At 42.8% G+C, this 15141-nt stretch overlaps 1 protein-coding gene across 1 annotated transcript in view; it reads left to right on the top strand.

Moving 5' to 3' along the window:
• Positions 1-11045: 11045 nt before the first annotated feature.
• Positions 11046-15141, top strand: part of LOC121293778 (proton channel OTOP3-like) — a 42415-nt gene continuing 38319 nt past the window's right edge. Inside the window, exons 1-2 of the mRNA XM_041217095.1 lie at positions 11046-11108; positions 12659-13052. Of these exons, the coding sequence (XP_041073029.1) occupies positions 12695-13052 (358 nt within the window). The 5' untranslated portion in view covers positions 11046-11108; positions 12659-12694. The remainder of the gene's footprint in view (positions 11109-12658; positions 13053-15141) is intronic.

Consider the following 15141-nt stretch of genomic DNA (forward strand, 5'->3'; position numbering starts at 1 on the left):
TGTCAGGCTTCCTCAGCTGTCATCCTTCCATCCCACCCCACCCCACCCATACCCCTCAACGAATCCCAGCAGCACAGAGCAAAAAGTTGCACAATTCCATTCCACAATTTCCCTGGAAATAAACCCTGCCCTACAGTGCCAATTTTAGTCAAAGATAAAGGGGAAGACATCAGACTGAAAGTGCTCATTAATAAAAACAAAAAAACTGCGGATGCTGGAAATCCAAAACAAAAACAGAATTACCTGGAAAAACTCAGCAGGTCTGGCAGCATCGGCGGAGAAGAAAAGAGTTGACGTTTCGAGTCCTCATGACCCTTCAGTTCTGTCGAAGGGTCATGAGGACTCGAAACGTCAACTCTTTTCTTCTCCGCCAATGCTGCCAGACCTGCTGAGTTTTTCCAGGTAATTCTGTTTTTGTTTTGAAAGTGCTCATTGTTGATCCTTTATGTGTCCTTTTCTATTAATGACCTTATAGCTTAAACAGTTTAAACAGTGCACAGTGTACACTCATCACCAACTGCAATACAGAGCACAGGTGAAAAATTTAGATGGGAAATTCTAAAGAAATTAACTTCAATGCTATAAGGATGATCTGTAAAATAATGCAAAGTGCTTTTAGTTGCAACAGGAAATTTCTTTTTGTGGAATAAAACCATTCTTTAAAATGCTATCTTGTAATGATTGTGGGCTGTTAGATGTGTCAGGGTCTGGGTTTATAAACATGCCTCATCAGTGCGGTACATCACTGGCTGATCCCATGTAGACCAAGGTGTGAGCAAGCATTAGAAATTCCAGAACTGCATCAGATATTTTCTCAAGTCCTGGGTTTCTACTGTAAATGTACCCTGTATCCCTTATGATCAGGAGTTAACCATTATCCCCAGCACCTGGTGACATAGAGTTTGTAACAATGAGCCCATGCTTTGGCTGACTGGCTGCTGTATACCAGCAAAATGAGGTGAGTTATAACTCAACAAAAGAAAGATTTGCATTTATATCACACCTTTGAGATGTTGCAAAGCAATTTACAGCCAATGAAGGACTTTTTGAAGGGTAAACATTGTAGTAATGTTGGGAACATAGCCCCCAAATTGTGCACAGCATAATTCTTTAAATGGTGCGCATCTGCCTGAAAGGACAGATGGAGCTGTGATTTAACATTTCATTTGAAAGATGGCACCTCGACAGTGCAACACTCCCACAGCACTGCACAAGCTCTACAGTGAATTTGAACATACAATCTTGTAACTCAGAGATGAGAATGTTATACCAAATGAGCCATGGCTGACACAGTGAAATTCGGCAGCTTTCTACGTGAGCCAAAATAAATGGAACACAAACTTCAAGTTTTTCAATAAAGAAAAATAGCTGCCACTAAACTGGCACTCAAGGTGTTTTACTGATAGTTCACATCAACTAGACTCAAAACAATGTGTGTTAACTGTGGATCAGTTGCTAGCACCTCTAAATCACAGGTTCTAGGTTCAAGCCACATCCTCAGTGTTTGAGCACAAAAATTAAAGCTGACACTCCAGTGTAGTACTAAATGCACATTGCACTGTCAGCAATACTGCTGTTTGGATGAGACATTAAACCGAGGCTCCATCTCCCCACTTGGGTGAATGCAAAAGATCCTATGGCACTATTTTGAGAAAGATCAGTGGCAGTTATCTCTGGCGTCCTGGCCAATATTTACCATTCAATCAACACCACAAAAAACAGATTATCTGGTCATTATCACGCTGCTGTTGTGGAGTTTTGTGTGTGCAAATTGGCTGCCATGTTTTTAAAGATTACAATAGTGAACACATTGGCTGTAAAACACTTTGAAACATCCGGTGGATGTAAAAAGCTCTATTATAAATGCAAGTCTTTCTTTTCAACTGCAGAAGCATTAATGATTAGGGTCAAAGTTTAGTCACATAGATTTAGGACTCAGTTTGCACTGTGTGTAAACTATCTGTAAGACTATGCTCAATATTGATCCATACAGCTATTTGCTGTGCTGGCATCAGGAGATAAATTAAATGATTTTATGGTCCCTGCTTTCAGTTGGGCACAGATATCAAAAATTAATTTGTAAAACAAAAACTCCAACTAATTGTTTTCAAACTGCGCAAACCAACCCCCAAGGCCACACACATTTATCAATGTTTGCCATTTTTCTTTTTAAATTTATCTCATGCATTTATTAGGTTGCTGTGAAAGGAGCTCAAAGCAGAAAGTGAACTCCATCTAAGGCTAAATACTAACATGAGATTGATAGCCAACATTTACCGTAAAAGAAAGCTGAAAAGAACTTTGAGAAAAAGAATTCAAGAGGACATGAATCCTGCAGGTTGACTGGGGGTGAGAGTTGCTATGCCTTAGGATTCTTTAATGGGGCAGCGCAGAGGGAGCTTTACTCTGTATCTAACCCTGTGCTGTACCTGCCATGGGAGTGTTTGATGAGACAGTGCAGAGGGAGCTTTACTCTATATCTAAGCCCGTGCTGTACCTGCCATGGGAGTGTTTGATGAGACAGTGCAGAGGGAGCTTTACTCTATATCTAACCCTGTGCTGTACCTGCCATGGGAGTGTTTGATGAGACAGTGCAGAGGGAGCTTTACTCTATATCTAACCCTGTGCTGTACCTGCCATGGGAGTGTTTGATGAGACAGTGCAGAGGGAGCTTTACTCTATATCTAACCCTGTGCTGTACCTGCCATGGGAGTGTTTGATGAGACAGTGCAGAGGGAGCTTTACTCTATATCTAACCCTGTGCTGTACCTGCCATGGGAGTGTTTGATGAGACAGTGCAGAGGGAGCTTTACTCTATATCTAACCCTGTGCTGTATCTGTCTTGGGAGTGTTTGTTGGGACAGTGTGGAGGAAGCTTTACTCTATATCTAACCAGCACTACACCTGCTCAGGTTTAAAGAGGTTGGAAAATGGAAGGTCATCTAGGAGAGCATTTGAATAGCTGAGTCTGGAGGTGACAAAAACACAAATGAGGTTTCAACAGCAGATGAGCTGAGGCAGAGACAGATGGATGATACTACAGATGTGGAAGTAGGTGGTCTTTGTGTTGGAGAGAATATGGGAGTCAGAAATTCACTTCAAGGTCAAATAGATTGCAGATAATGATAAGAATTTTGATAATCTCAGCTAGAAATGTTAGAAAAATTGGATAATCAGCAGTTTAGTGGGAATTGTGTCAAGAGAGCAGAAAGTAGGTCTGACAGACAAGATGAACATAGGAACATAGGAGCAGGAGAAGGCCATTCGGTGCTTTAAGCCTGCTACACCCTTTAACTAGATCAGTCTAGCATGGTGTTGGAATGCTTGTCTGTTAATACAAGGAGTGTTACAAATAAGAATGATGAGCTACAGATGCAGGTTGCCACATGGGGTTAAGCTGGGAGAACCTGGTTTAAACACAGGAATTAGCACTCTTGACTACAATACATCCAGGATGGATAGAGAAAGGAAAAAGGACAGGGATAAATGGCAGCACCGAACAAAGATTCTGCAGAGGGACAACACTTGAGGGTGCAAGGCCTGAATTTATTTGTTTTGGGGAGTTAAGGAACAGCAATGGAGCTGTTGCATTGCCGAGTGCATACTATAGACACCAAACAGTGAGAAAAAGATAGAGGAGCAAATCCCTTGACAAATTTCAGAGAAATATAAAAATATAAAACAATAGAGCAGGAATTGGGGATGACTACAATTACCCTAATATAGGCTGGGAGAAAAGAGTAAGAGATAAGCAAGGTGAAGAATTTCTAAAATGTGTACAGTAAGATTTTCTTAATCAGTATGCTTCGAGTCCAATGAGGAATGAAGCAGTGCTCAATTCTGGGGAATGAATTAGTGTAAGTGGAGTGCACTGCTGTGGGAGAACATTTTGGTAATAATGATCATAATATAATTAGGTTTAAGGTAATTATGGAAAGGAGTAAAGAAAATCAAAAGTGAAATACCCGATGAGAGACAATCTCAGGAATATGAGAAGGGATCTAGCTCAGGTGGATTGGAAACAGTGGCCAAAATTTTCCAGCCCTTCACGCCAGCGGGATGTTCTGATCCCGCCGATGTGAATGGAGATTTCAATGGGTCGCCAGCCCTGCTGCAGGGGAACCCGCCATGGTAGGGTTGAAAAATTCCGGCCAATGATTGGCTAGGTAAACAGTAAATGAGCAATGACAGGCCTTCAAGAGGGAGATTGTTCAAGTAAAAATCAAGTATATTCCCATAAAGAGGAAAAATAGGGCGTTCGAGATAAAACAGAAAAATTTGGCTCATGTCTGATTTAGTTATTTGATGAAGTAACAGCGAGGGTTGATGAAAGTATTGTATTAGATGTTCTAAATATGGAATTCCAAAAGACATTTGATAGAGTACCACACAACAGACTTATTCAGAAAATAGAAGCACATGGAATTAAAAGGGTTGTAGTAACTTGGGTCTGTAATTGGCTAAAGGATAAGAGACAGAGAGTAGTGAGGAACTCATGTTTTTCTGACCAAAGAGAAGTATATGGTAGCGTCGGTATTGGGACCATTAGTATTTGCATTAGTGGAGTTCCCCAGGGGTCGGTAGTGGGACCGTTGCCTTTTTTGTTGTATAGAAATGACCTGGGTTTGGGTATAGGGAGTGCAATTCTGAAGTTTGCAAATGATACAAAACTTGGCAACATAGCAAATAATGAACAGGATAGCTGCAGACTGCAGGAGGACAGACTGGTGAAATGGGCAGATAAACGGCAGTTTAATGTAAATACATTGAGTAGTGATATACTTTGGGAGAAACAACATGTGTAATTGAAATATTTTGAGGTACCTAAATGCTACTAATAGAATCAGATTCCATTGGAACTTTTAAAAGACATTTGGACATATATTTGAAGAGGACTAATTTGCAGGGTTATGGGGAAAAGCTAGGGAGTGAGACAAATTGGACATTTCTTGCAAAGAGACAGCACTTCCAGCCCATGACTACTGCAGGGAAGATATTCACGAAAGGCAAAAAGACTGCAGTCCCCAGGTTTAACACATCACTCGAATGCCATCTGGACGCCGTGAAGGTCTGCTGCAATATCCCCTACCCTTGTTCTGGCCACAGAATGGGGAGCGGCGTGACCAACCAGGCTTAGAACCATAGAATCATAGAGAAGTTACAGCACAGAAGGAGGCCATTTGGCCCATTTTGTCCATGCCAGCCTGAGGACACCCAGGTGCCCTTTCTAGTCCCACCTTCCTGCCATAGCCCTGAGCTTACAGCACTTAAGATGCAGATCCAAGTACTTTTTAAAATGGTTTAGAGTTTCTGCCTCTACCACCAACTTGAGCAGCGAATTCCAGACACTCACTACGCTCTGCGTAAAAAAGGTCTTTCTCACCTCCCCCTACACCTTCTGCCACTTATCTTGAATCTATATCCCCTTGTTCTAGAATTCCCCACCAAGGGGAACAATTTTATCCTGTCCACTCTATCTATTCCCCTCATAATTTTGTACACCTCAGTCAAGTCACTTCTCAGCCTTCTTTGCTCTAAAGAAAACAACCGCAACTTATCCAACCCCCACCACCACCACCACCCCCCCCCCCCCCCAACGTAGCTACACTTTTCTAACCCTGGCAACATTGGGAGGTGGTGGCAGCAGTGATCAATGCTTCACAGAGGAGGTTGGCCATCCAATGCAGATAGAGGATGAATGATCTCGTCCGTGCAGCCAGGGTATGGCAACCATCTCATCACTCTAAACTCACACACTCAAGCCCAACACACATTCACTAGCGTCTCACTCACTGCCAGCTCAAGGGACATCACCACCCATTCTCTCACACATACCCTCACATGTCCATCTGACCTCATCTCTCTGGAGACTAACTCCTCAGTCCTCACCATCATGATCTTGCACAGATCAATATGTGCCCCCACACACCCTGGGTTACCCTCCTTCCTGTACAGCCATCGTCCTGCAACCTCTTCCCTTCCCCCCCACTTTGCCAAGCAAGCCCTAGCCCTGCAGCTGTTGAAAAGCCACCCAAAGATGGCTGATCTGGTAGGTAGAGACCTACCTATGAGCCCCACTAAAAGTGATGTGGTTCTACCTGTGAAGCCTGGCACTGATGATTGCGAGTGCTGACCAAAGCAAAGTACGCAAACAAACCTTGAAGTCCCGAGCAAAGTGCAGCCCACCAGGTGCACATAACTTATGTGCTGTTGTGAAACATGTCGGCGTGTTTGCCTGTCGACGTGGGCAGATGATCCAGAGGGGAGGCAGGGGGGATGATTCCAGCAGGCAGGCCTAATAATGACAGAATTACCTGGAAAAACTTAGCAGGTCTGGCACCTGCTGAGTTTTTCCAGGTAATTCTGTTTTTGTTTTGGATTTCCAGCATCCGCAGTTTTTTGTTTTTAGGCCTAATAATGATATGCTGATGTATTACAATGAGGTTCCTGATGTCCAATGGCGGGAAATGCGGCCCACCATCAGCGGGCTGAGCGGACAATCGCGAACTGGTTTCACACCATCGTGAAGCCAATTGCGCCATCTTGTCTGCTCACGCCACCAAACACAGCTGACGCCGGCAGGCACAGAAAATCCTAGCCCTAGACTGCTTAGACAGACTGGAAAAGGTGCATTGTTTTCCTTAGACAGAGGAGGTCAAGAGGAGATTTAATTGAGGTGTTTTGATGGGGTTCGAGAAAGTAAATAAAGGAGAAATTGCCTTCACTGATAGAGATAGATGTAAGTAATTGATAATAGAACCAGAGGAAATCCAAAGATTATTTTTCTTTCACAGTGAGTTTTGTGATCTGGAAAGTGCTGTCTGAAAGGGTAGTAGAAACAGATTCAACAGTAACTTTCAAAAGGAAATTGGATAAATACTTAGAGGGGAAAAAATTGCAGGGCCTTGAGGAAATAGCAAGAGAGTGGTTAATTGGATAGCTCTTTCAAAGAGCCCGCAAAGGAATGATGAGCTGGTGTCCTCTATGCAGTATCATTCTGAGTCTATCATTCCAGATAGTTTGGGCTGAAGAGAGAGCGAACATGTATTTTTCATGTCTAATAAAACTAGCTGAATTTTTTGAGACAGTAACTAAAGTAGTAACAAGGTAATGTCTATGGATGTAGTTTATGTGGGCTTCCAGAAGGCATTCAATAAGATTCCACATAAAAGGCTGTTAGCTAACTTTAAAATCATGGGATTGAAGGTAAATTATTGACCTGGTTAGCCTAATTAGCTAGGCAGTAGAGGACAGAGAATGGACAAAATTGCTATGTACTTAATTTGGAAGGAAGTGGTCTAATGATGTCCCGTGTGGGTATGTGCTGGGACCTCAAACATTCACTATATTTATTAACAACTTGGGTAATTACACAGTAGAGTCATTTATCCAAGTTTTCCAATGACACAAAATTGGCGATATATAAAGTTGTGTAAGTGGGAACATAAAATTACAAAGGGGCATTGATTGATTAAGTGAATGGGTGAAATTGTGGCAAATGGATTTCAACGCAGGTAAAAGATAAACACCAGTATTAGCTAAATGGTGAAAACCCCTCTATTTAAGAAGGGAGGAAGGCGGAAAACAGGAAACTATAGGCCAGTTAACATGACATCTGTTATGGGGAAGTTATTAGAATCAATCATTAAGGAGGTTATAGCTGGGCACTTAGAAGAGCTCAAGGCAATACGGAAGAGTCAGCATGGTTTTGTGAAAGGAAAATCATGTTTAACCAATTTATTGGAGTTTTTTGAAGGAATAACATGCGCAGTGGATAAAGGAGAGCCTGTAGACATACTGTACTTGGATTTCCAGAAGGCATTTGATAAGGTGTCACATCAAAGATTATTACAGAAAATAAAAACACATAGTGTAGTGGGTAACATATTAGCATGAATAGAAGATTGGCTGACTGGCAGAAACAGAGAGAATGCACAAATGGGTCTTTTTCTGATTGGCAGGATATGACGAGTGGGGCCTCAACTGTTTACAGTTTACGTCAATGACTTAGATGAGGGGAGTGAAGACATGGTAGCTAAGTTTGCAGGTGACACAAAGGTAGGTCGTATGTTGTGAAGAGGACATGAGGAGGTTGCAGATGGATATAGATAGGTTGAGTGAGTGGACAAAGATCTGGCAAATGGTGAGGAATGTGGGAAAATGTGAAATTGTTCACTTTGGCAGGAAGAACAAAAAAGCAGAGTGGAGAACAGCTGCATAATTCTGAGGTGCAGGGGGATCTTGGTGTTCTAGTACATGAGTCACAAAATGCAGGTACAACAAGTAATTAAGAAGACTAGTGGAATACTATCCTTTATTAAGAGAGGAATTGAACATAAAAGTAAGGATGTTATGCTTCAGTTATATAGGGCATTGGTGAGACAGCACTTTGAATACTGTGTGCAGTTTTGGTCTCCTTATTTAAGGAAGGATGTAAATGCTTTCGAGGTAATTCAAAGGAGGTTTACTAGATTGATACCTGGAATGAGTGGGTTGTCTTATGAGGAAAGGTTGGATAGACTGGGCTTGTTTCCACTAGAATTTAGGAGAGTGAGGGGTGATTTGATTGAAGTATACAAGATCCTGAACGGCCTTGACAAGGTGGACATCGAAAGGATGTTTCCTCTTGTGGGTGAGTCCAGAACTAGGGGACACTGTTTTGAAATTAGGGGGTCGCCCTTTTAGGACAAATGAGGAGAAATTTTTTCTCAGAGGGTTGTGCGACTTTGGAATTCTCTGCTTCAGAAGGTGGTGGAGGTGGAGATCATTTAATATTTTTAAGGCAGAGGTAGATAGATTCTTGATAGGCAAGGTGATCAAAGGTTATTGGAGTTAGATGGGAACATGGAAATCGAAAGGCAAGAAGATCAGCCATGATCTTATTGAATGGCGGAGCAGGCTCGAGGGGCCGAATGAGTTATTAATGGGAAGGAAATTGAGAACACAAATTCCATCTCTGACTCAGAAACTTAAAGCCAAGAATGACCACAAGAAGGTAAAGCAGCATGGGAAGGAACAGAGAAACAAACAGGTTCATAACTTTAACCACGGGCACGTATGAATTAGCAGTGCTGAAGCCCAGGGAAGAGAGCATGGGCACGAGACCAACAGGGAGAAGGCAAAATCATCGAAAGAACTTCAAACCAAGATCATACAGGATTGAGACAGACCGGAATACCATAAGAAGAAACCGCAGCACCTTAATATCCTTGGAAAGAAAGTTAATAGAAGCTTGGGCTTTCTATTCAGATCCTGAAGAGAAAGAAGAAGAAGTAAGACAAGGTCCTACAGCCCCCAGGAGGAGAACGCTCACATTGACAGAAGGGAGAGTACAGAATATTCTCAACCTCAGAAAGAGATCAGGACGAGATCAGGAAGATTGGTCATGGAACCTCAGAGACTAACTCTGTAAAGATTGTGACTTCAGGGGGAGATGTAGGAGGATGTAAATGTGATAGGGATAAGGACTTAGGGACAGATGTAGAGTAAAGGGTTAACATTAGAAGCATACATCTTGCTGATGGAATGATGATGTAACATTACATGATTGAGTAACAGAGATCTGGAGGGAGGAGAAGTTCCAACCTTGTGAAGAGATCCCAATATTTACAAAGTAGCTGTAAATAAGAATAATGGGGTGGAATTTCACAGCCCCTCCCGCTGGTGAGATTTTCTGGTCCTGCCGAAGTCAATAGACTTTTGAATGCTTCATCGCAATTTACAGCCCCACCCCCACCATGATGGGGCTGTAAAGTTCCACCCATGGTTTTAACAAACTGCATTCTCGAGCAGCTTACTTTGGCAGAATAGGCACACCCCAAAGAACCCCGTCTAGACCACGAACATGTGATCTAACAGACTGATGGGATGGTAATTGGCTGGATTGGATTTGTCCATAGATGGGCAAATTTCCACATTGTCAGGTGGATGCTGGTGTTGTTGCTGGACTGGTACAGCTTGGCTAAGGGTGCGGCTGGTTCTGGAGCACAAGCTTTCAGCAGCTCAACCAGGACATTGTCAGGGTTCATAGCTGCGACTGTATCCGGTGCCTTTAGCCATTTCTGATATCATGTGGAGTGAATCGAATTAGCTGAAGACTGGCATCTGTGATGATAGTCAGGAGGAGGACCAGGTGGATCATCCACTCGGCACTGCTGGGTGTCAGCACAGAGTAACATAGAAAGTTACCAGGACTTCAAGGAGAGGTTACACAAACTAGGCTTGTACTTCCCGGTTTATAGAAGATACGAGGTGTTTTGATTGAGGGTTTTAGGATTTCGAAAGGAATTAACAGGATAGATAGAGATAATTATTTCCATTGGTATGAGAACCCAGGCATAACTTTAAAATAAGAGCCAGACTTCAGGAGGAAGTTAGGAAACACTTCTTCACATCAAGGCTGGTAGAAGTTTGGGATTCTCTCCCACATAAAAACAGTACATGCTAGCTCAATTGATAGATTTTTTGCTAACATTATAAAAGGACTTGGAGCAAAGGCAGGTGGATGGAGTTAAGATACAGATCAGCTCTGATCTAATTGAATGGGGGAACAGGCCTTTCAGTATAACCATTTAGCTCAGTTACTCAGTGTTTAAATGTTGGCACTAGGCAGGGGATTAACAGGGGTCTATGGCACTTGTGTCCAGGGACCAAGGCCAAATATGAGCCAATCATAAAACACAGCACAACGCAGAAAATCTGCATACTATCACTGGATCAATTTAACTAAGTGCAGCACATTGTGTGTGATATGATTGCTTTACTATTCTAACAGTGCATAATCACTCGACAAGCCTATTAATTTATGCATTTTACTACATTGCTTTAATGAAATGGAGGGAGTACGGTGGGATCACAGTGACAATGTGAGGAGGGTCTCAGCATTCTGGAAATTCTTAATCCAGCTCAGATTGGCACTTTGGTGCTGAGAAACAATAAGAGGGAGGTTTGTTGATCCAGAGTTTTCATGTTGCAACAGGTAATTGATATTCCATTAGCTGAATGACTCTGAATGACACTCCTTTGTCTGCAGAGTTAAGGTGCATTCTCATGAGACACACCCAGGTTATATCCTCTGTGGAAGCTACATTACGATCTGCTTAAAACAGGTAGGAACTGTGATTTGGATCTATTAGGACAAATGAATTTTACTTTCCAATAAGTGGAGAAATGTCTAGTCCCTTCATATGCCTTGATTAGAAGTTACATAATGCCTAGTTTAATGATCTGAGTGCAGATTTTAACAGGCTTTGCGATTATCAGGAGTAAAGGCTGTCAGTGTACTTTTGATCTATATTTATATTTGTTTGATCAGATCGGTCTCCAGTCAGTGACATTGGAAGAGATTCAATCATCGTGGCGGAGCTTTAAGAGTTGAGGATTTTAAATTTTCTGCTCCTCTTGCCAATGGTTGGGATCTCCAATTCATCAGGCTTGTACAGAGATACAACCCCAATTCAACTACCGACAATATAAAGTTCCTTGGTCCTCAGTGCAGGTTAGAAAGCAGCACCGGAGAAGGTGTGCCAGGACGCAGTGATTAGCTGGGTTTTAAGATTGTTGGATGAAGGGTATTGACATGATTAACATTGGACACGGTTTCACAGCGTAAATTCCATAATTCTCATTATAGCTTCAGGGCTCAATTGAAATTTTCATGATGGGGGTTGACAGATGTTATGGAAGACTGTCAAGGGATATGGAGCAAAGGTGGAGAAACGGGGTTAAGACACAGATCAGCCATGATTTAATTGAATAGTGGGGCAGTTCGAGGAGCTCGATAGCTTATTCAAGTTCTTATTCTATCTCTGCTATTCCATCTCCTATTCTCTCCTTCCTGCTCTCTCTCCTTTTATCTCATTCCTGCCCTTCCTTATTCTCCCTCCTGCCTCCCTCGTTCTCCCTCTTGCTTTCTCTTCTAGCCTCTTCCCTGCTCTCTCCCTCCTACTTCCCCCATTCCAGTAACGGCCACCCCTATGATCAGGAGTGGAAGCCCTGGCCAGAGGCACTGCCTGTTGGCTCAGAACAGATTGCACAGGCTTGGCTTGTATTTCCTTGAGTTACAAAATTGCGGAGTGGCCTGATCAAGGTGTTTAAAATGTCAGAAGTGATTCTGTAGGGCGGAGAAAGCGAAACTATTTCCTTTGGTAGGGGGAGTCCAGGACAAGGGAGAGGAATCTTAAAATTAGAGTTAAGCCAGTGGTGTTGATGTTTGGAAGTGCTTCTTCACACAAAGGGTAGTGGAAATCTGGAACTCCCTTCCCCTAAAGAGCTGTGGATGCTGGGGGACAATTGGTGCTTTCAAGAATGAAATTGCTAAATTTTTGTTGGGTTAGGATATCAAGGAGCAAAGGTGCCAAATGGCCTCCCCCTGCTCCTATCTCTTATATTCTTAGAGGAGGATAAATTGAATTGATCAGCCATGGGGGAAACAGGCTCGATGGGCTGAATGGCCTCCTCCTGTTCCTAGGTCCTTGTGACTCAACACAGCTCAGCAATCAAATGCTGCGGGAACTGAAGCAAAGAAATGATTCAATCTCCACACGTGTCTGATAGAAGAAACCCCTGCTACTGTAATCAGTCTCTGTTTCCCTCAGTATATTACAGGTGATTAAGGTGCTTCATCCTACCTGGCCTTTGCCTTTTGTCACTCTTCTAGAAACAGCAGCAGAGTCTGACTCAGGGAGCTCAGAAAATGGCAGAAAAAGAGGAAGCAAGAACAGATGTCGCTGGGATTCAAGCAAACTTGCCTAAAAAGCTCATTTTGGAGAACTTCAAGAGTGGGCAAGAAAGCAAGAGAGATCGCCAGAGTCCAGTAGCACCTGAGAAAAGCAGCAAGCTCCTGTCCGGGCTCCTGGCCATGAATGTTGTGTTTCTAGGAGCTGCTTTCATCCTGAGTGCCATCTTCAATCAAGCTTCTGTACCAGGAACCCATGTCCTGATCCTTCTAATGGTCCTCAGTGCCTTGGACATGGGCTGGATGATGTTTCACCAATCTGCTGCCCACTCCGTCCCTCACCAAGACCTTCATGCTGGTGCCATCTGGCTAAGGGGTGAGTGAAGAGATTTGCCTGTAAAGCTTTAGCAGTTTAAATACGCAGATCAGGTTTGGTCCAGGATTTTTTAGGGTACCTTCTGTTGAGGGGGAGGTGGGCCTCAGTGGAGGAAGGAAAGGTCTGGAGGAATAGCAAGGAATAGAGGGATCGGAAGGAATACCCAGTGAGGAATGTATAAACTGGTGACAGAAGCTGTCAATAGTTCCTTGTCCTGAAGTGAGTAAAGGGGAATCCCCAGCAAGCTCAGTGAGGAAGGTTGGGATTATTGCATCAAATTCCCCATTCTCTGCTCTTTCAAGCTAATGCTTAATGCCCAGGCAGTGAAAACCTACCACCGTAGATTTGCCCAAGCCTTGGCATGTGATTACATGCATGGAGAACACAGGATCACCAACTCAGCCTTGATGTATTACTGAAACTTTCATCGTTTGACCCTCCAATCACCCCACCCCACTATTTGTGACCTGACAATATCCATGTCCACAACACCAACCGACCCCAACATCAACTGAAAAGTGAACAGCATCTCCTTTACCTGATTGGATACGTCTTGTCTGACAGTCAAACAACCATTCTTCCAATCACCAATATTTTTATAATTAATAAATGAAAGGGTTCAAAGAAACTGAAATAAACCTTTCTTTTTAAGTGTATTTATAATTTTGCAGATTGACCACCTTTCATCACCTTGATGAAGGATCATTATGACCTGAAACGTTAATCCTGTTTCTCTCCACAGATGCCATCTGACCTGCTGGATATATCCAGAATTTTCTGTTTTTATTTTGAGTTCTTCTGGGTGTCCTGACCAATATTTATCCTTCAATCCCAAAAATCAAATCATCTGGTCATTGCAGTTTGTGGGAGTTTGCTGTGTGCAAAATTGGCTTTAACATTTCCTACATTACAATAGTGACTACACTTCGAAATGCACTTTATTGGCTATAACGCTTTTTGAGATGTCTGGTCGTTGTGAAAGACACTATATAAATGCAAATCTTTCTTTTGTTTCTTGTGATGGCAGTCTGTCAGTAGACTGCCTTCCATTCATTCCTGGTCAGGTTTAACAATGCTCTGTCACTCCAATCTGTCACCTCCCAAATTGAATTTGTTTTTGTTCAAGTGAGGCTCTGAGCCAGATTTTCACTACTGTTACGGATAGTTCGAGTCAGGGAAATTTTCCAGCTCACCGCACCTGCTTTGGTAGAAAGACCCCTGAATGGGTCGGGGTGGGATCTTCGCTCTGATGGGGAAGTAGGGGAGGGAGTGTTTGTTTGTGTACATAGAGTCAGGCTTGCGCCAGCCCGGGAAATAGATCGGAAGTTACCACAGGGGCAGCCGAGATCCAAGGTGATTTAGTTAAAAGCCACCTCAGTTCTCTGGGATTTTGTCCTAGTTGTCTGGTTACATTTTACCCCTACCCTTCACTACCATCCCCCCCCCCCAACAATCCACCCACTATCCTTGGCCCTTATACCATCCATGCCAACTCACCCAGTATCCCCCATGTGCTGACCTCAGGAGCCATGTTGAGATGAAATAAAGTTCTAAAAATGCAATACAGCCTTGACTTTAAAAAGTCAAGCCATTCATGAAAGCCCATTCAAATCTTTTAAATATCAAGGGGTTAATCTGTCATAAAAGCAAAGAAACTTCTATTCATACCCCCGCATCAAAAAACAGCTAATCATTTAATAGCCTCATTGAGCTGTCAATCAAACTGTGAACTAAGAATCCCCCGCTGAGATAATTGTAGCTTTTGGAAATCAGCTGAGAATTCATAAAGGGCCCTTAGGGAAATGTAAACAAACAGGTATTGAAACTGTTAGAAGAGATTTTTTCATTTTCATTTGGGGATTTAAGTAACTTCACATCATGACAGTTATACAGACATTATCCACCCTTCAAAAGTCTATGCCTACTCCATAAAATTTGCAACCAAGTTCAAATGGCCCTGCTGAGTTCTGGTTTCCTCACGTGAATCACATCCCATCCCCTTTCCTCAACTGGCAAAAATGGGATGTCAGAATTGGGAGTGAGACTTACACATCTGGGTCCCACTCACTATTTTGTAAGCTCCGCAGAG

The sequence above is a fragment of the Carcharodon carcharias genome, chromosome 22 (assembly GCF_017639515.1).
Source record: "Carcharodon carcharias isolate sCarCar2 chromosome 22, sCarCar2.pri, whole genome shotgun sequence".
NCBI lineage: Eukaryota > Metazoa > Chordata > Chondrichthyes > Lamniformes > Lamnidae > Carcharodon > Carcharodon carcharias.